Here is a 22159-nt window from a genome sequence, read left to right on the forward strand (position 1 = left end):
GGCGGGCGCGGGCCGGGCCGCCGGGCGTAGGGCGAGGGCGGCGGAGGGGCTGAGCGGCTGAGCGGCCCCGCGCGGTGCGGGCCCGATGCGGGAGCGCAGCCCGGCGCCGCGGCAGCGCTGCGGGAGGAGGATGGCGGGGCTGGCGTGGAAGTGGCCGCGCACCCGGCTGCCCGTGGGGGCCAGCGCCCTCGGCGTCTTCGTCCTCTGCTGGCTCTACATCTTCCCCGTGTACCGGCTGCCCGACGAGAAGGAGATCGTTCAGGGGGTGCTGCTGCAGCAGGGCAAGGCGTGGAGGAGGAACCACACTGCGGTCGCCGTCTTCAGGTAGCGGCCCAAGGGCACGCGGGGACGGGCGGCGGGGACGGGGCTGCGCGCAGCCCCACGCTCGCGTCTCCATCCCCGTCCCTTTGTTGTTGGAACCCGCGGGCCGGGACCCCGCTGACGGCCAAACTTTTCGGGGTGGCTCGTCCTTGCTCCGCCGGCTCCGCGGATGGATGGGGGCTGCTGCGGGAGCCGGGCTCCGGCACTGGGGTGAGCCCGGCTGAAGGGGTGTGCGAGGGGTGGTGTGGGGGGATGCGCTTTTGCTCCCCGATAGGTGTGTGTGTGTGCGAGGGTGCAGGCAGATCTCCCTTTCCAAGGGGAAGCTGGGTCTTCTCTCTGTCCTCTAAGCAGCGCATGTGAGCGGTGATCAGGCTGCCCGCAGGAAGGCTCTCTTTCTTTAGTAGCCGCCGGAATTATTTTTATTATTATCATTATTATTGTTTCTTTTTAAGATGTCCTGCTGTATGTTGTGAATGCAACTCAGCTTTTGTTTGTTGGTTGTGAACTGGAGCCGGCGTGCGATCACTTAGCATCTCTTCTGCTGGTGCATCCAACTTTGCAGGTCTCCACAACACACGCTTGTGCATAGGAGCAGGAAAGAAAAGCCGTGAGAGGTGATGGTGGCTTTGTGGTAATGCCATCTCGTTGGGTAGGCCTGAGAGAAGCCCTCCTTCTCACACAGAGCTAACGACTCCTTGTCCTAAAGCACTGGATACAAACCGGGAGGAAACTGCATTAGGAGATTAATTCGACTAAGTACTGTCACGCATATTTTGGGGGCAGATGATTGTTGTTATTTTTTAATATCCCTGGTAGGTGATGTAGGAAAGAGCTTCATGCATTGTTTTTCATGTTTATAAACCAAGTGTTGCTTGGAAGTCTGAAACTACTGCTGCAACTTCAGTTAAAAAACATCGTTTGAAGACTGTTTCAGTCACATGGTTTAGAAGCAAACTCAATGGGGTTCCTCAGCCATTCCACTTCCCTGTATGTTTTTCCATGGCTTTCTCAAACATGGTTATTGAAGACAGTGTCTTGTGGTAAAATCTGTTATTTCTTGTCTTGTCCACGTTTCAGTTTCAGATGGAAACTGTCTATGAGTTTGAACTCTGTTTTAACTGGGGAAGACAGCCCATGTGTGGACCTCGAATCAGTACTGCCTGCCATAATAGCCTAATACTGTGTGGATTGATCTTCTCCTCAGTCCTTCTGCACATGAAACAGTTATAAAGAACAAATCTGCTAAAAATCATTGAGGAATTGCAAGTTCTCACATTACTGTTTTGTAGAAGGCAGTGTTTGCGTGTATTTCTTTGTATATTGCCATATTGTATAATAACACAGGTGTTCAAATATTTAGGTTGCTGCTACCAAGGAAAGAGCTGACAGCTCTGTATTTCTCTTACTTGGCTCCTATTGGAGTAGCTTGTGGTCCCCAAGCAGTCAACTTTATATTAATGTTTTTCACAACTGGGCAGTGCTGTCCTGTTACTGTAAAGCAGTTGATGAGGAGACTCTCTAAGACTCAGGTTGGAGGGTTAGACTGCCTGCATTCTTTATTTTCTGTGCTGGATGCGTGGGGGATAAGCTCCACCTATCATGTGTGTCTTACACAAATAGTCTTCAGCACATACATATTCTGAGGTCTTCCCAAAGGTACATACATATTCAGTACAAAGCCTTGTGGAACTTCCCTTATCTGTTCAATACAAAGACACAGACCCTTCCCATTATCTAAACAAACTACAAGGTTATCCATTAAGGGACTTATCAAGCAACTTGTATTGGTTCCCTTTGTATTCTGTACCTGGAGTAAGAGAGCTTCGGTAGCAGCTCAGCAAGGTCAGAGAAAGCTCCCGTGGTAATCTAGGCTGAAGGCTGGCAGCTGAGTAGCAGCAGCTTCTTAATCTGCACGGTGGCTCCTTCCTTCCCCTTCCCTTTAGAAGCAGAAGCCCTGTGTAAAGGTCTGACCAATGTACATTCTCATTTATGCAAATATCTATGCTGTCATTCTCATTTAAGCAAATGTCTATGCCTGGTACTTGCAGAATAATTTAAATGGGGTTTTTGCAGGTTTCATGTTTGAATATAGAGTAGCAGAATTGTTTCTCAAATATAAGCACCTGTGTAAATAGCCATGGATTTCTCAGACTCAGTCCCTCACTTGCACTATGTGCAGTTGTGAATAACGACAGGTTGTGAGAGTAACAAAATGAGCAGGATTCAGCCTTTGGCTTAGGCATGAATCTGTTTCAAGTATGCTCAGCCCTGAATCTGTATGCATGATTTTGTGAGTAATCTTTGTGTGATGTTTGCGTGCCGGGTCCCAGTGCCATCAGCACAGTGGGCGTCTATAGCAGTTGCCTAGGATCTCAGATGGAGGGACAGATCCTGAAAAGCCTGAATCACAGAATCACAGAGTTATCAAGGTTGGAAAAGACCTAGAAGATCATCTAGTCCAACCATCACCAATACTTCCCGGTTAAATCATATCCCCCAACACAACATCCAAACGTTTCTTGAACACTCCCATGGTCGGTGACTCCACCACCTCCCTGGGCAGTGCATTCCAATGCCTGATTACCCTTTCCGAGAAGTTACATTTCCTAATGTCCAGCCTGAATCTGCCCTGGTGCAGCTTAAAACCATTCCCTCTAGTTCTATCATCGATTACACGAGAGAAGAGGCCAACCCCCAGCTCACTACAACCTCCCTTCAGGAAGTTATAGAGAGCTATAAGGTCTCCCCTGAGCCTCCTCTTCTCCACGCTGAACAATCCTAGTTCCCTTCCCTCATAAGTCCTGTGCTCCAGACCCCTCACCAGCTTCGTAGCCCTCCTCTGAACACGTTCCAGGGCTGCAATGTCTTTCTTGCAGAAGATACAGATGAGGTTATTTATTAAGAGCCCTTGGTCCAAATCCTTTCCTCTGCTGAACATAGCTTTCTGTGGAGCCTTCAAGTTCTGGGCGTGCCAACTTAAGCACAGCCTCATAGCAAAATACTGCTATTAACACCCTTGAAGTTTCAAGATGCTACTGGCTGAGGATCATCAAACTCTGCTGTGGAAACATCTCATCTCTGACCAATGCTGAATAACAGTCTGTCAATAAGATGGTAAACTGCTCGATCCCAAGTTGCCCACTATGCAATCATTTGAATAGGAGTGAGACTGTCCTTAGAGTCACAAATGTTTAACCCCTCTAATTTACCTACGGGATAATGGCTGGTCATGCTCTGAGGTGCTTAACATTATTGCTCCCTAATTGTATTACAAATCACTTAGGTGTTTTTTTTGTTTTTTGTTTTTTTTTATTTTAAAGAGCTTAGTGCTGCTTACATTATTTAGGCGAGAATTTTGTTAATTGTGATTTGTTATTAGTGAAGTAAGAGATGTGTAAGAGTACCTTTAGGATTATTTTATTTAAAATTACTGCAGTTGATTAAAGTCAGAGCTCAATCTTTCCATCTGCTTTATGAGCTCTATACAACCATACATCCCAAGTGCTCTGTCTGTACCTGACATTTCTTCTCCTATGAAGAGAGGCTGAGGGAGCTGGCTTTGTTTGAGCTTGGAGAGTAGAAAGCTCCCAGGAGATCTCACTTTAGCCTTCCAGTACATAAAACAGACCTACTGGAAGGATGGGGAAGGACTTTTATCAGGAATTGTAGTGACAGAACAAGGGGGAGTGACTTTAAACCAGAAGAGGCTAGATTTATATTAGAATATTCGCTGTGAGGATGGTGAGGTGCTGAACAGGCTGCCCAGTTAAGCTGTGTATGCCCTATTCCTGGAAGCACTCAGGGCTGGGGGGTGGGGTCCTGGGCAGCCTGATTGGGTGGGTGGTAGCCCTGCCCACAGCAGGGACCTGGGAACTAGATGGGCTTTAGGGTTCCTTCCAAGCTATTCTATGACTCTAAATGGTCTCCCACCGCGTTAACCTAGAGGTTTGGGTGGAAATCAGTGACTGAGGTAGAGGTTAGAGGCTCCTCAGCAAGAGGTGGGACAGTCTCATGACGAGGACAGTGGAAAGGCTGCGCTTGAGAGATTCAGCAGCTTTGTGTGATGCTGGAAGGCTGCCCAGGCTTTATTCTGGAGGGGCTTGGCAGAGCTGGTGGCAGACATTTCCTGTGAACTCACTGTTTGTGACCTGCTTCCAGTCCAAAGCAACTGCTGCAATTTAGGCCTGCCCCCCTCTGCTGTCACCTCTGTCCCCAGATTCACATTGGCCATGATTATCTTGGCAGATGGTTTCTCTGCTGTTTTCCTTAGGTTTGGCCTGTTGTTCGTTTTGCAGGAGCAGAGAAGTGAAGCTACTGGCCTGAAATCACAAAGCAGTGGCTGAATGTCCAGATAGAATTTCCAGGCTTGATGGACTCCTGTGCTTTCATAGCTCTTAGGCTGTGTAGGCATGGACATAGTGTGAGATGGCTTTTCTATGATTAGCTTTCAGCTGCCATGCAAAAATGTGTGGTGCCAAGTGGGTCTTTCTATTGTGGTCTCGTCATCTGTTAATACCTGAACCTCAGATGTAACCACAACAAACACTGAAGAGCATCCTCTAGTACAAGTAATTTTCGTTTGAGATCACATTAATGCAGAGCTGGAATTCCAGGTCACCTCCCAGACTGAGTGAGGTGAATGCTATTGCCAAGTCAGCAGGAGTTTCCTTAGTTTGGCTGGCTTCTCTTCTGTCTCTTTTGATGGCAGCACTGCACGTTACGTAAGAGGTGTGATCCTTGCCAGGATAATTCAGGGCAAATCTGAGATGAAACTTCACCTTGCTCAAGTTGAATAGAGCTGCATAAACAGCTTTATAGGATACCGAATTATTCCTTTCTATTTCACTGAGACACGGGCAGAATGGCTTTAAGATCAGAACTGGGAACTGCTGGATTGAGGTTACTGGGCTCACAAAGCCCAGTGCTAAATCAGACACATTCAAACGTTGTGCTTTGGTAGTTGCCAAATCCAGCTCATCTTGCTTTCTGGAGTAGGTGTCACTACTGCACGTCTGTATTTTTGTCTTGCTAACATTTTGAATGAGTTTTTCCCCACTATTATACGTGCTACATTTGGTGACAGTTGGGTATTTGTAATTTGTAGCTTCTTAGTGTCTCCATCTGAGATGGGAAATTGTTCTGGCAGGGAGCGACAATTTGAAGAGCTGGTTTAAGATGAGAGAAAAGTGGTGCTCTTGTTCCATTTTCTTGTTTGGAGGCTGTGGTGAAGAAAGCAAGCTGTGGAGAGGTCTAGTTCCTTACCCTCAGGGTCTTAAATGTATTTAGATACCTAAATTACATGAAAATTATGAGAATTAGTTACCTGTATTAGTTCAAGGAGTCTTTGCAGATTAGGGCTGTGGTAGCAAGATAGGAATTGACTTCAGGACTCCTGAGTTGCTTCCTGGGTCTCCTTATCATGATATCCTTCCTTGCCCCTAAACAGACTTTCCTTATAGAATTTGTTTATGCCTCCCTCAGGAAATGTGCAGTCAGACCCCTATTTCTAATACCTGCACTTGGAGAGCTTAGAATTGCTGCTTTCTTTGAAATCTGTGAAGACACCGTGCTGCCAGCATTCCTGGGAGAGCGCAGCCAGTTCCGAGACTCCTATCCTATTAGCTGGGAGCATCTGACGGCCCAGAGCCAGACACCAGGGAACCAAAGGAGCAGCGATTTGCTGGAATTTAGGTTACCTGGCTGGGGCCCTGAATGTCTGCTACGTGCATATGCGGGTAGTACTGGGTTTATATAGTTGCACATCTGTATTTTCTCTTTTTCTACCTTGCAGTGGATGTAATAGGCACTGAATAATCCGTACAATACAGTTACTTACGATTTATTGCCTTGCTTGTAATTTTCATCTTCACAGCCGTGAAGCAAACAGCACATCTGATGTGTTTTCAATGACATAGATAAAAATACCTATTTTTGAGACTAGTTCCTACCAGGTAAATGCATGGAAAATGAATTACCTGTCTCCTTTCAGAATTTATCTTCCCATGGTGAGGATGAACCTCACTGAATTGAAGAAGCTATTTGGACTGTAATCTTCCATCGTTCCAGTTTTCTAAGCATTAAAAACACTTAATTTTAAAACTTTCTATATATTTTCATCTTTTTCTCTATGCTAAATAGAGTTTTCAGAATGCAAGGAAATCACTCTTAATTGTTACACGTTATTGTAAAATCATTTAAACATTGTTACGTGCTGTTAAATTCCTACTGAAGCACATTAATCCATGTTACATAGTGTTTGTAAGCCTCGGGAGAGATTAGAGTTTAATTTCGTCCCAGTTTTTGTGTATAGAAAACCAGGGACAGTTCTTCTCTGAGGTCTTACAACCCAGGTCAATTAGATAAAGGGTAGAGTGGATGTTGGCATCAATATACATAGATCCTGTTATATATAATCTGTATCTTTTGCTTTAACAGTTAAAATCAACAGATTGAGCTATTTTTACTTCTCTTTCTGTTTCATCAATCCTGAATTTCTTGGTTTAGAGATTATTTTACTCAGGGTTGGTTGTTTTTTTTGGTGTCGAAAGTTGCCCTGCCTATTTGGGATTGTGTCGGGCAGCCGTCCTTGTAATTGAGGAGTAACTGCTTTGTGTTTCCTGTTGAAGATGAAAGACGAACAAATGAAACACGTATTTCTTTTCAAGTGAACAGATTTTAATGTTTTGCTGTGTGCTCTGCCTTGGCCAAGTTTTAGCTCTGGCAATGCTATTTCATCTGTATTTGGAGTTTCTGTTGTATATGATGTTCTGCTTGCACTCTCAGTGTTGTGTTATGGTATATCCCAGTGCAAGGTAATGAGGTATCTACTGCTACAGGTAATGCTCAGAAGCACCACAAGACTTGAGAATAGTCCAAAAAGCATTCAAATATGCAATTAGGGGGTGATTTTGAATCCAAGGCTCTCTCATGCCTGTCTTTCTCAGTGAAAGTCAATAAGAGTTAGGCTTAATGGGAAATGGGATGAAGACTCTCAAGTTACTCAGCTGTCTTTAAGTCTTTGCTTTTCATTATCAGGGGAGAACTGATTCTGTTTCACTGTGTACTCTTTTTTTTGTACGGGTAAGGAAAGAGATTTACAATGGAATTTTAGGAAGTGTTGCCTGTGTTATAAGGCTGTCTCTCATAACTGAACTTCGGGTCTGAGTCACAGCTGAAATCAGTGGGGAGTTCTAGGAATAACTGCCTTTCCCTACTAAAATTCTTGCTTAAACTGTGCCATAAGTTTGTGGAGAGATGTTCTATACTCAGAAGGATTTTCAGCCTGAGAACATGTGTAGTGAGATTTATCCCAGTTGTACATATTACAGATTTTGGTTAATGGAGTAGATTTCCCATCCAGTAGTATATTTTTCATGCAAAGAGATAGCTGGGCTGTTTGCTAGTGGTGCACCTTCCATGTGTTCTATGGAAGAGCAATCCAAGTACCTGTGATGGACGTCTGGTAGAGTAGGGTGTGGGAGATGGAGAGGTCAGTTCTGCCTCATCGAATGTTGACTTACTGATAGTGAGGCTCTGGAAAGAAGACAGAAGATCTGAGTAAACAGGGGTGTTTTGTACCTAGGCATAATATAAACTCTGCTGATTATGAAGACTTGTTATGGAACTTGCTTTCTAGGCAATGGATTTTTAGTGGATATGTACCGAATGCACGTGTTAGAATATGAAAGGAATACACAAGATGATAGGAATACACAGGATGATGCAGATACACATCATGATCATCACAGCAATAAAGAAATCTTCCTGGCATGAGAACCCTGTGTTGTGTTGCTGACTCGCAACACTGTGGTCATTCTTGCCACCCACAGCATCACCTGCAGGTACCAGCTTAGAACTGGGAAAATGTTGAATGCTTTTCTGTAAATTTCTGTCATCTTTCCAAGCCTTCAACCAAAGCATTAATCTGTTTAAAAGGGATTGGAATAGCTCTTTATTCAAAGTACAGTAATCACTTAAGAAATTAATTTCCACTTAACAACTTCCTGAAGGGAGGTTGTGATGGGGAGGGGCTTGGCCTCTTCTGCCAGGCAACAAACAGGACCCGAGGAAATGGCCACAAGTTGTACCAGAAGAGGTTTAGGCTGGACATAGGAAAGAACTTTTTCTCTCATTGAGTTGTCAGGCACTGGAATGGCTGCCCAGGGAGGTGGTAGAGTCGCCATCCCTGGCAGTGTTCAAGAGGCATCTGGATAGGGAGCTAGGAGATATGGTTTAGTGGTTTGCTGTAGGTATTGTAAAGGGAGGACGGTTGGACTAGATGATCTTGTAGGTCCTTTCCAACCTTGTGATTCTATGGTTCTAATCCCTGTTCTCAGGTACTAACTTTTAGTTTTGTTTTCCCAACAAGTTGCAATGTTAGAAAGCAGAAAGGTGATGCAATTCTGAAGCATGGAGGGTGTTTCTGGACTATATCTTTCGATGCATACTGCTGCCCAACACAGGTTAAATCTTTCTAAAATCTTTCCAAACATTTGCTGCAAGGGGGGAGAAGCAACGTTTTAAAGGGAGGCAAAGAAACACTGAGAATCTTCAGGAAAATGTCAGCTGTCTCTTGAGCGAGCAAGAGGGGAAAGATACTGCTCTAGTAGTGGAGGAAAAAGCTCTGCAGAGGGATCTGAGCTGCATAGAAAGATCCTGGTCCATGCTAGAAGAGTTGATTGTAGGCCATGTGACACAATGAAGAAGAAAGAATACTTTTGAAAGAAATATGTGCTAATTTTATTTTTTTTTATTTACTTTTTTACTAGGCCTCTGTAATTTTTATAATATTAACAAAGAAATAACTGTTGGCATGAAAAACTCTACATACCCTTCTACTTATGTCTGCTAGCATGTGCCTTCCCTGCTTTTTGGAAGAGTTATCTGGAAACCTGATGATAGCTCAGGTGTAAGTGTTGAGAAGGTTTATCTGTCAGTCACAGCCATTCCTCGGTTAATTGGCAAGGAGTTTAAAGCCATTACTTTGGGGGTTTTTGTCCAAGAGTATTACAAGACCCTTTGCCAGGACCAGGAATTTGTCTTTTTTTCTGGCTCCAGGTCTGGGCCTCTGCTATTACATGGTATCCATCTACAAGATTTCACCTGCCTTTGAAAAGCTTTGAAAGCATGAATGGGGGGCTTATGCGCTAAAAGGCAAATAGAAATCCATTGTGGGTAGTTGTTTTCCAAATGCCTAATTTCTGTTCTTTAATCATAATTCTGTGGGCCTGGCTCATGGCTTCTAAATGGTAGGGATTGTTATAGTGAGAATTACATACCAACCTATAATTAGATGCTTCTTCTTTAACTGAGGAAGCTGCAACAGTAAAGTGAAAAGGAGAAATAAAACCCATCTGGGCATTCCTTTATAGGGCGTGCTATTCATTGCAAATTTTGTCTTGGCACCTAGCAAACGTGTAGCACAAACACACTTGCTGAGCCTTATGGACAAATGCTGAGCATCTCCAGGGTTTAATATGCCCTGTTAGATGAAGCAATAAAAATGCACACAATATATTTATTCTTTCTATCCCACTCTAGTCATCGCCTTTAAATGCTTAAGCATGTCCAGAAAGGAACATGGCGGAGTGTAGAACTTGAGTTAGCTGATCCAAAAATGGTAACAGAAACAAAGAAGTAAACCTATCATTAGAGAAATCGTGTGTTTTGATAGTACTGTTTAGACAACAGAACAAGTGAAAACACTTATCTTATGTAGCTCAGTAAATGCTAATTGGTCCAGCGTGTGATAACATGGTTATTTTTGTGTTGGGTCTTTGCTGAGTGAACATAGTGCTTTTACTCATTTTGTTTAAAAAAAATCTGTTTTGTGCTCCACTTGTCAAACAGACCATGGCTGGTGAAAATCTTGTACTCAGAGTCTGGTTGTTCTTCCCCCACTTCATCTGTGGAAGAATGTATTGGCTGCCCTACGTAGTTACAACTTCAGCTGATTTTGTAAGTTTAGATGTACATCATTGAGAAGGGCAAAGTTGCCTCTCCTGGCACTGGGGTGAGTGGTCCAGTGGAGTTTTCAGTGGGATGAAGGCTGTCTTCTATGTCGCATAATCAGGAGCATGTCTGTAATGAGCTTTCATTTGAAACTGTGGGCCAGCCTAGGAGAATATTAACTGGTTCAGAACTACAGATCTTAATAAGCTCTTTCCTGAATTTGACTTAATCGTGTGGTTGTCTTGTCTGACTGTGCAGTGTGTTCTGTGGGACACTCCTTTTAATTTAAGATCGATAACTTAGTTAGCCTTAGAGGAATTAAAAAAATATATATCCTAAAAAGCCTGATAAATAAGTTGCTTCCACTCATGAAAAGTCCTTCACAGACATTTCTTAAACAGTTTGATAACTACTAAGAACAAATTAGCTTTCAACAACTCTAATGAATGAATAGCTAGGCTTTGTCATTTCATTATCATCACGTTTAGGTCTAATGCAAATGGCTTGAGTGTATCAGGGAGGAAAAGCTCCTGAAATATGCTGGGTCGGGACTAGGCATCAAGCACATAAAGGTGATTTAAAAGTATTCTGAAACCAGCCTTCAGGCAGTATTCTTATCTTAAGATGCCTAGTTGCAGGGTTGAGTAGACTTGAGTAGACTGAGTGATTTGTTTAATGTGTTTTTACTTTTATCCTCATACTTAGCAAGCTTTTTCTTTTTTTTTTTGCATTAATTGATTTAAGGTTTTTTTTGGAATTTTTGCTTACTTTGTCTAGCGGCGTATTTGACATGTTGATACTGAAAAAAATGATAAATAAAACGTTATTTTATATACATGCATGTTTTATACATAGCATATAGTGTATATAGTATTTAGTATATATTTGGGCATTCTTCTGGAAAAACCTTAAAAACAGATTCACAGTGAAAAATATTTCGTGTGCTTTCCCTGTGGAAACTGTTAAACCCTTCTTCATAAGAAAGTGTTACCAAAATCCCCTTCTTTGTTTAGCCAAGTTTGCATGATGTTATGTGTCTTGATAACAAACCTATATCGTCCACTGACCCATTTCTATTAAACTGAATCAGTTAATGAAAACTATCCAGAGCTCTTCTCCACATCCAGCATTTCTGTAATACCCCTCTAGTTAGCAGACCTCCTCTAAGCTCTTACCTGTTTCTTTTTTTTTTTGTCATTTCTTTGGTAGCCAGATCCTTTGCTGTTCTGTGCATGGTATCCAGACCCTCTCAGTCCCAGAAGATAAAGGAACAGTGACAGAGCAGCAGACATACAGCTGTCCTCAGAGTTTCTTGTTTCCTTTCTCACTCTGGGCCCTCATGTTCCTGCCTGCCTGGGTGCTGGGTTGCTGTGAAGTTGCCTGTGAGCTTTCTTGCAAGTGACTTCCTAGGTGTTACCAGCTCAAGAATAACTTATGCTCCAGTGTTTTTGAAGCTGCTTATCTTAATTCTTTGGATCAGCTCCAAAATGATCTCAGTAGACACCACCATCTCCTTCCATTTCGAAGAATGAATTCTTCTCTAAATAGCATTCCTAATTAGGGTCAGCCTGTGTTCCACTTCCCTCAGCTCCTTTGTCCCCTGTGAGCTGACTGTTGTGGTGCTGGCTGAGCTGCCAGCTGCTCTCAGGCAAGGTGCACAGGGCTTGTGTGTTTGGGTTTCCTTTCTACCCCAATTTTCACAAAGCTGGTTCGATATTAATTCTCTGATATTTCCCCTCCTCATCTTTCAAGTGTTGCTGAAGTTAACCAACAAATTCAACAGTCTGTGAGATAGACAGGTGTGTCAGCTCTGCCTTTTTGAAATACATGCTCGTCTCTCAGATGCTCTCAAAATTTCTCAGTACTGCCTCTTTGGATTCTGAAATGTGAAATCTTGTGATCCCAGCCCAGCTCAGCAGGGAACAGCCTTGTCTCTGTGGCCAAGGACAGGAAGCTCCCCACAGCTACCAGACTTCTGTCCTTGTCCCAGTAGATTTCCTTAGCACATGCTCAGCTCAGACCAAAGCATAAACCATAGTGAACTATTGAGCAGGCAACAGACAAACTGACATAGTCTCAAGGACAACAATGTGCTTTTTCCTGCCTAAGAGAAACCACATATGATATTCCTTCTCCTGTCCCTGTTTTGGTCTTGCCCTAGTTGCTGACTGTTCTCAGGGACATGTTGTTTTTCTACATGATATTCTTATTCTTGGTGAAAACCTATTTTTCTGTTAGAAAACATGTCAGAACCCTTTTGTCAGATGAGAATAAGAGACTGTGGAATGGGGTAGTCTAGAAAGGAAGAAAATACACATGCTTGGAGGGGAGAGTTTGTGAGGTTGATGTTAGGGTAGTAAGATAGAGGGTCCCTGGGAGACTGGTGGGCAGAATGAAGGTTGGCAGGCTTTATTGCAGTGGAGTCAAGTAGACTGTAGTAGCAGGGGAATGAAGAAGAAGAAACAATAAAGCCATAAGAAAGTCAAGAAACACTTATGTGAAGCAATGTAACTGAGAAGGGACTGTGATGAGGAAATTTGTGTACAAATATGTGGATAAATCAGACAGGCAATCAATTAAGAATGAAACATTCAATGAACTGGGCAATTTAAAAACAGCTCGGTTGGGCAAGGTAACCTAGGGAGGTATCAATTAAATCAAAATGAGTTAAATTATAATAATCTCAGTTAAGAAGTCTGAGTATCAGTTGAAAGGAGATCGCTTCGGTAAATTGGAGATCTAATTTCAGTATACTATATCCAATATGAAGAGGATATGAAACTGTAATAGTAGAGGGCATTTTTATGCCACAGTCATGGGAATCATTTTGCACTAGAGATAGCTGTTAAAGCAATGAGATTTGGAAGCCGAGTGATGAAATATGTGGAGTACAGCCCACTCACTGCAGCTATCTCTGGTACCTGTCCTACTTCAGAGCTGTGGTAGGGAAAATGTCCATATGGTTAGCGATAAGACAGCAAGACAACATTTGTTGCTCTGCTTTTTTTTTTTTTTTTCCTCATTCTGTGATTATATGTTGCCAACTAGACAATCCACAAACTTGGCATCTAGTGAACTTTGTATATGCTGAAGTTTAGACTACCCTTTGGGGCATCAGCAGCTCATTCTTAGGATGATGAATTACAATGGGCAATTCTTTGGCTGCTCGTATAAAAAAACTGGGACTAGTTACTATGGTTTTGTGGTGAAACTTTAAAATAGAGGCCCTCTTTGTTCTCTCTAGACGTCACTTGTAGCATTTCTGCTAAACTTACTTCTCACTTAGTGCTCTAGCAGGACTGTACGCAAGGCTGGCTTTAAATGATGCATAGTTTATTTGTATTCAGTAGCGAAGACTTGAAGTTATGCTGTGCTGAGCGGATGCTGCTATTACAGAATTCCTAGGCCATCCACATTTGGATAGCTTTGGCTTCAAACTGTGAGCCAGCTCTGGGAAGCAGAGGGATTTGTTGGAGCAGACATGGAGCTTCTATGCTTCTGGTGACTAAATGGCAGTGTGTTCTCCAAACTGATCTCAGCAGGCAAGAGGCAGAGTGGAAAGCAGTGAAATTCAGTATCTCGAATCATCTCAGTGTTTATTATTTTGAAATATTTTCTTCATCTAGTTTCTGCCCCGACCACAGCTGATTTCCTGTGGCTGTGAATAGGCGGTCTCTGGGGAACTGCAGGGCAGATTTGTGAGAAGTGTGCAGCATAGATCAGTCGATAACTAACTTTTATTACCATGTGTAAGAGCACAGGAAAGCCTTTTAGCATCCTGTCTCTGTCAAGGGCTCTTAGCAAATGTTGCAGAGAAAGTCATGCAGACTATAGACAGGGGTCTGTAGTGTAATCTCCCACAGAAATAAGTGTCTGAGGTTCTTGCAGTTATGAGTCTTACTCCCAGTAACTTAGTTTAATACTTCATTCAAAATTAATGTTATCACTTGCGATATCCTTGGTGTGTACCAGTCCCTTTTTAAACATCATTATGCTTGGGAAGTTCAAGTGTTCTCAGAGTGGTTCGTTCCAAAATGTATGTTTAATTCTCAGTGTGGTGCTTAATAACTTATTAAAAATACATTTCCTCTTTTGCTCTTTTTGTACTAATTTATTTCTTTCTTTAGTTTATTTGTAGATAGTGATATTGTACCAAAGAAAACCAAAGTATCATTGTGCTGTTAAAAATGATATATCTTGTTTTCAGCTTCACAGTAAGCAGTTTATTCACTGAATTACTGCTCTTTGAAATTGTTTAGTTACCATTTCTGATTCTCTTTTCTAAATAACTACTTGAATTTCTTGATATGAATAGCATGGGCCAATTAAAAGATACTCCCGTGGTTAAATATTGCTCTGTATCCTATTTTCTAGACACGCACTCTCAAGATGCAATAATAATCTTCAGGGCTAGTTTTGGAGACTTAAAAAGCTGGGAATTGCACTGCCCCACTGCTGAATGCTCTCAATGTAAATTTTCACCATCTAGCTTCAGGCTTTGAGCTCTGAATGTAATGACAACTTCAGTCAAACGTGTACCCAGAAAGAAAATGTCGCTTCAGCTTTTGTGCAGTGCACATCCTGTGGGCGTGATTGTTTTCTTACACCGGTCATGGAGACTACCATTTGTCTGTGTGACAGGACAGATTTCTCATGGTCACTCGGTGGCAGGAAGAAAAAACACAAAGCCAGCAACTGTATAGGAGTTTATTGTTGGTTGCTCATGAAATCGATTAGAAGCTGCCCCTACAAGCTGGAAAGGATGGGTCACAGAAAGAGGAAGCATCCTGAGTGGTGCAAGTGGTAGAAGTGCCGCTCTGCTACACAGGGGCTTGAATCCCAGGGATTGGACTCAGTGATCTCTAAGGTCCCTTCCTGGTCAGCTGTGAGATGAGACCAGGCTTCTCAGGACATAATCCAGCTGGGTGTCAACCTCCACCCAGGGATGGCAGCCATACAACCTCTTGAACCTGGCTGAACCCTTTGCCTGGCTGTTCTTGGTAGGAAGAACCTCTCATGTTTCAATTTAATATTGAAAGACTTCAGAGCCATCCCTTCCCCAGGTGGAAACAGCTGAGCTCCCCTAGCCTCTCTTCAGAGGGACAGTGCTCCAGGGCCCACCTATCATAATAGCCCTCTGCTGAAATTGTGTGTCAGTTTATCAACATACTTCTTATACTGGGAGCTCTAAAGCAGTGTAATGATCTAGATGCATTCTACTGACCACCTGTAGCTGGAAGTGAAGCAATGGAATATGAGAAACAGAAAGTGAATGGGAAATGAGGAGGAGATTCCTTCCTTGGGCAGAAAAGGAGACAGTGGTTAAAGGAGGCCATTGCTGTTCCCCATGGTGATTACCTCGCAAGAGAAGGTTCACAAACCTCTCTTCAGGTTTTGCTTTTTATTTAGAATTTCATGCTGTTGCAGTGTATACGATGATTGTAGTCATCACAAGGTAGCATGTTCTGCATCACTGTATTATGCCAGGCAGTTATTTAAACCACAACAGTTTGCCTGTTTACTACCTGAACTCCTATGAATCCCATTACAAGGTGTTTGGGAGTGACCAAGTCTAAGATGGAAAGATAGAGCAGAAAGAGAAGGCAAAGGAAAACCCCAAACTGGGATTCTGTGACAGAAAAAATTCCAGTAGCTCTAGGGAGGCTGTTTTGCAGCCCTGGAATGCTGAGGTGTTTCAGATCTGTTCCCTGTGTGTTTGTGCAGAGGAGGTGTGATTACATGGCTGGGGGCAGGGCCAGCAGATGGCAGAGGCAGGAGATAGAAAACAAACATTTTGGCAATGTTAGGAAGGAGTGATGCCATGTAGTAATCTTTCTGCAATTTTGTGTTTGATAAGCTTGTAGGAATTCCTCGTAAGAAGTTAGGCCCTCAGATTAAAGGAGTAAAGTTGGATACATTATTTTTTTTATTATTTTTCGCTGTGACTTCAGGTCTTAAAGAGCTTAATACATAAATCATGCTTACCCGCTGGGGAGCTGTTTGGCTGCTTTGGGTAATGGAGTTCATGGATTCCTTATTCCCAGAAGCAAGGAGTTTGGTATAGCAAACTATATAGGTTAGATTACACACAAACATACTTCTTGTCCTTTCTTCATCAGCTTTTCCACTACAACTAACAACTGCTTGGTTGTGGCTTCTACTGTTTCTTCTGTGCATCCTTAGCCAGTCACACACCCCAAACCACTAAGTGGTGTAGTGTGTTGTGAAATTGTATTTACAGTCAACTCTGCCAAATACAAGTTGTTTAATTGTAATGGCAAAATAGCACACAATGACTTGGAAGCAGAAGTTGTAAATATGTTTGATATATAAATATATATATATATGTGTTTGATATATAAATATGTTTGAGATGACCTTGATGGCTGAAGGTATTTGGATTTCGCTTGGGACTGTTTGGAAGCACTGACTAGATGTAGGGATCTGGCTGTGAAAATCTGTCTGCTTTGGAAATGGGAGTTTTGGAAACCGTGTTTTCAGTGCCCTTTAATTTTTTGCTGAAAGACCAGTCTTTGTTCTCTAATTACATGGGCAAATTCTTTTTAGCTGGTTTGGGGAAGTGTGCAGGGGAGTCCTGCCAGCTCCTTGTGAGGTCTGGAACTCCTCAAACGATAAGCCTGTATTTGCCATTTGGAAGCACCACTTCATTAGTACAAGTGCAGAATACGGACTTAGAGGAAATACAGAGTGCTTAGGTCCCAGCTATCAAGTGTGATCCAGGAAATTTCTGACATTTTATACTATGTGGAATCAGAGCATATTGATATGGTGGTATACAAAGGATTGGAGCAGTGACTCTAGCCAAAGGGAACTGATTTAAGTTGGGTTGCTAGTGTAGGAGTGGCATGACTCAGAAATGAGATGATGTGGATGGGAACTGGGAAAACAACTACTCGATTCTTCCATCTCTGCTTTTACAGTCCATGTTATCTTGTGTTCCTTTTTTCCAGCCCAGGTGACAAACAATAAATTTTAGAAATATGTAGTCACTTATTAGTATGACAGATTCATTGCATTTAATTTAACTGTCTAAAAGTTGAATTTCTTTATTAATACTTTCTTACTATAGTTACCTCCTGCTATAAGTAATGAAAAGACAGAGGTACTTGCAAATACTGGCAGCTCTCTTGTGCCTTAAGTACCTGCTTTAGGGTAGGGTAGGTATCTTCTGTTGACTATGGAAAGTCTTGATGACTAATAGTGCAGTGGTCGAGTTTAGATGATATTACTTTCTTATGAAGACCTCTGAGACTTGAAGTACATTAGTAGTTCACTATATCTGTGCAAAAAGGGGCTTCAGCTGCTGAGTTAGTTCAGTGTAAATTAATTAATACAGCATAGTACTGTCACTGTCACTGGAACAGAAGGAGAGTGGTAAAAAGAAATGCTATGGTTCAGTGACAGGCTTGGCATTTGTTTCTGCTTTTGTTTTACTGCAACAGAATCCATGTTCTGCAGCATACACTAAGCATCAGGAAACTTGATTTTTGCTGGATTCTCTACAGGAGAGAAAGCTGTGAAGATGGAGAGAGTACCTGTCCCATTTGTTCTTGGGACAGATACTTGGTGGTGTCTATTGAAAGCATCTCAGCTGACCTTTCCCTTAAGAATATACTCTGAGCATCTCATTCTGAATCAGTTATAAAGAAGTAGAATTGGAGCTAATACAGTAATCCCAAATTGAATGTGCCTTTCTTTTATTTGAATTGACTTACTACATTTAACATAGCATTTACATCAGTGAAACTCAGGCGAGATTTGAAACACATTGGCAAAACTGTTTCAGAAAGTCTGTAATGGCAAATGGCAGGAACACTAATTCAAGATATAGTTCAAATGTATTTCAAGTAAATGTTTCATTCTGTGGTAATTTTGCCTTTTTTGTCCTCCCCATTAGAAGCCATCTTTCAACACAAAGAAGGATCACTGAATTTAGATCAGAAATATCTGTGTCTACTTGGCCAAACTATTTTCAGAAATGCTGCTGTTGGTTGCAGCAACTCAGGCTGTGATGTGAAGTGAAGCCGACTGTCAGTTCTTCACAATGTATTAAATGTTGGCTTTGATCCAAAATTGGACAATTACCACTTAATTAGAAAATAATTCTAGGTATACAGGGGCAACAAGAAGCAGAATTTTGTAAGTGTTGTTCTGAAGTTTATTTGGAGTTTATTGGATTCTTTTCCTTATCCAGTAGGAAATGTGATTTACATGATTGAAATCTCAGCCATATTCCACTTCCTTTCTGAAATATATCTCATTGGCCAATTTTACCCAAAGTAAGACAAAAAGTAGCTAGTTAGTCCTGAAAATTTTCATGAAAACCAGAAGCTTTGTTGAACAGAGAGATCGAAATCAAAGTTTCCTATTTTGTATAGCTGATCATCTTGTGCTTCTAGCTGGCAGGGCATCACATGTGCTTTCCAACCAGGTGAATCTTACTCTGTCTCTTGAACAACTTGATAGTTATGAGCTGTGGGAAGAAGTTTATGAAAAGTGAGAGGAGCAAGTTTCTCTTCAAAACAGGACTTCCTTGAGTTGTCTATTCCTATGTCTCTGATCAGTTAAAGCCAAACCCCAAGCACAAAACTTTGTATGCCTTTGAAAGTATATCTCTCTTTCATGTCTGTCCATGTGATGCTTTTACGGTTTCTTGTCTCTATCACATGTGTAGGCAATGACTGTCTAGTTACTTACAGGTTTTGCATCAAACCAGCAGAGAATTATTTATATTTCCCCTTCGTACATGTGGTCTCAGTTTTTGAACCATTCAAGATGGAATTTAAATAGGTTTCTCTGGCCAATCTGCCCCCTTTGGAGGGGTGTAACTTAAACTGCTCAGATGAGTGGAATTCCTCATTTGGATTTTCTTGGATTAAAGCATAGGAATGCTTTTGTGAGCAGCGTTATATAATACTTGCAGGGCTTTTATCTAGTTTGCAAAAGCAGGTGGAGAAGTCACTGTAGTGTGAAAATTGATCTAGGTCATATGTATCATTGCTCTAGGTATTGTAAGCCCAAATGTTAGGTTACTGCTGCTCAATTTATTTTTAGTGAATCATCTTCTGGAAGAATACAGCCATCCCACATCTTTGCTGAAGCTGAATATCTCTTTTGCTTGTAGCTGGGCAGAGCAAGCAGCAGTTTTGCTGAAGGGAACCAGATGATAAGAGCAATGCATTTTTACCTCTATGGTATCACACTCATGTAATTTATCTTGCCGATTCAACTGCCGATTCTGCTGTTTTGCAAGACAATAATTCATTAACTTCACCTCCTCTCTCTGACAGCAGCTCTTCTTGTCACAGATTTATAAGATTAATAAATAAATAAATAAATAAAAGGCATATGAACTAGTTAATCTGTTTTCCTTTCCCCAGTTTCTTTTTTTTTTTATTTTGAAAAGACAAAAATGCCACTTCACGGGGTAGCGCTATTCTTCCGGCAGCCCACTGTATGAACAGAGTTGGAAGACCATCAGATGAGGCTTCTGGCAGATGGCATTCCTGTGTGAGGTGCTACAGACAGAAGAAAGGCCTGCAGTCCCCCCCATAGCAGACTGCATAAGTCCTTATAGGCTTTGTAGGACCTGCAGCAGCAGTTCTGGCTTTTTAGCTCAAATTCATCTACCAAATGTAGATGTCACCATCTAGAGTAGTCACTATTCTAATGGTCACTGGAGAGAAAATATACATCTGTTTAGCTTGAGGTGAACTGCATCCAGAAAGAAGAGCTCTCTGCTGAATATGAGTGAGGTTTTTACTTCTCAAATGCTGTAAAAGAAGCAAGGTAAACACTGCTCTCAAATGTAGCTGCCATGTTTAAGGGCTGCTGGTGATAGCGTTAGCAGAACAAAGGAGTGGTCTGGTGCAGGGCAAATGAATTCCAGCATCACTTGAAGTCATTTCTCTTGAGCCACCCATACTGCTGGCTAGAAACAAGCAATGTGTGATCGAATTCATTGCTTCTCTGGGGAATGTGTCTGTTAGTTGCAGCTCTGAGACAAGGAGACAAGTCACTGCTGCTGTATCTGCTGTGTGGGGTAGAGGTTTCACTGGGAAGAACATGTACAACTTGGAGGAATTCTGCATTCCAGTAAACTTAACTGCATAAGTAATAAAGCTGTGTTACACTACTGTTATGACAAATGACGAGTCACAGCTTGTGATTTTGTGACGTTTCCTTACGTATAACTGCTATAAGAATCCTAGACCATCCATCTTACCAAATACTAGAATTCCTTCATTATGATTCATACACTGTTTTGAAGCTTATAGGTAGGCTTTGTGTACAGCAGTTTAAAGCCATTTTGCATGAGTCAAAATGATTTTCTGTTTAATATTCCACTCCGAATAAACTAAAAATTCAGCGTTTCAACATATTTCCAGGCCGAATCTTCCCAGAATTGGCAGCGGGAAAGGTAAACTTAAAGCCTGTCAGATGTTTAGGTAGACTTCTATTCACTGCAAAATATCCCAGCTTCTTCTGGTTTGCGAACGTTGTTCAGTAATGAAGATACTCCCTGGCAAACTTTGTCCTCACCTGTACTTCTACAGTCAAAGTGTTACGTTGTTCAGCCCTCCTCTTCATTTGCAATATTAATGAAGGTATGGAATAAATTAATGTCATGCTATTAAAAGAATTGTGTCTGTTTACAGTAGCAGGAAAATATATCCCTTCAATTACTCTTCTTAAAATACAGGGTTTTGATCAAATAAAGAATGTTTCATCAACTAAAGCAGCTGCATATCTTTATCTTAGCACCTGAAATCTGAGTATAATTCAAAAGGAAAACTGAAAGTGGCACAGACTAGATAATCAAAAATCAAGTGAGGATTTAGAGATTCAGATCTAAGCCATACTTCAGTTTGGTGAGAGCAGAATGTAGGCAAGTTTGGGGAATTACAATTTTGGTCACAGAATACTGTAATAATGTTGCTACTGTCTTCTGAAAAAGCCTTCTGAAAAGACTGCAGATCCTTGAAGTTTTAAACACCGAATCAATCTTTCTTTGCTTTGTTTGGAAAGAAAGTAGATGAAAAATATTTTCCTTGCTACTCTGAACAGTTCTGGAAAAAATACATCATTTATCCTGTGGTACGTTACATTAAAACAAAAAAGAAGTTGGTCAAAATGAGCAGCAGATTAAGGTGATATGATGCAATGGATGACAGCTCAGATTTTGCCAAGTGCAAGGCAGTAGGGTTTGTGCTGGGCCAAGTTAAAAGGGATAGGGGACCAATTCACAGCAAAAAAAAAGTGTTTTGCATTTCTTTTTCAATCTGGAAAGCAAAACTGCTAAATATACAGCGCAGGTGGCACCAAATGCTTTGTTCAGTGATTTTAAAATAGTGAAAACTCAAAGATACAGTATTCTCAGGCTATATAAAGTTCTTTGTTTTCATTTTGGGCACCTCAAGAGGACCTGGATGAAAGTTCTAAAGGAAAATATATTGATAATGCAGAAAAGATGGAAAGACTTAATTTCATAATTGCCCCCCCTCCTTCAACTTGGCAATTTGTTGTAAATTATCCAAATGTTTTCTTATTAAATGTATTACTTTAAAAAGCCACAGATCTGCTCCTTAGCTAATGGAGATGGTTTTCACAAACTGTCCTTATTCGGAGAAGCATCTGTGGTCTCTGCAACCTCTTTCCTTTTGTGCAGGTTGCAGCCCCAGGCAGCTCAGTACCTGGTTTGCTTCTGCCTGTGACCTTCATATTTTCCTGGCACCTTTCCTCTCTTGGGGAGTATAGGGGAAACGACCCTTGTAAAAACCAGATGCCAGGAGTTGCTTCAGGGAGCATCGAAATAGGCTGATATTTTTATAATAAGAAAAATATAACAATAAATATGAGGAGGAAA

General features: G+C 41.8%; 1 protein-coding gene across 1 annotated transcript in view; it reads left to right on the forward strand.

Annotated features, from left to right (window-relative positions):
• ST8SIA1 (ST8 alpha-N-acetyl-neuraminide alpha-2,8-sialyltransferase 1) overlaps positions 1-22159 on the forward strand; it is a 123935-nt gene continuing 101776 nt past the window's right edge. The window contains exon 1 of the mRNA XM_015869469.2: positions 1-324. Within this exon, the coding sequence (XP_015724955.1) occupies positions 86-324 (239 nt within the window). The 5' untranslated portion in view covers positions 1-85. The remainder of the gene's footprint in view (positions 325-22159) is intronic.

The sequence above is a fragment of the Coturnix japonica genome, chromosome 1 (assembly GCF_001577835.2).
Source record: "Coturnix japonica isolate 7356 chromosome 1, Coturnix japonica 2.1, whole genome shotgun sequence".
In the NCBI taxonomy this organism is placed as follows: Eukaryota; Metazoa; Chordata; class Aves; order Galliformes; family Phasianidae; genus Coturnix; species Coturnix japonica.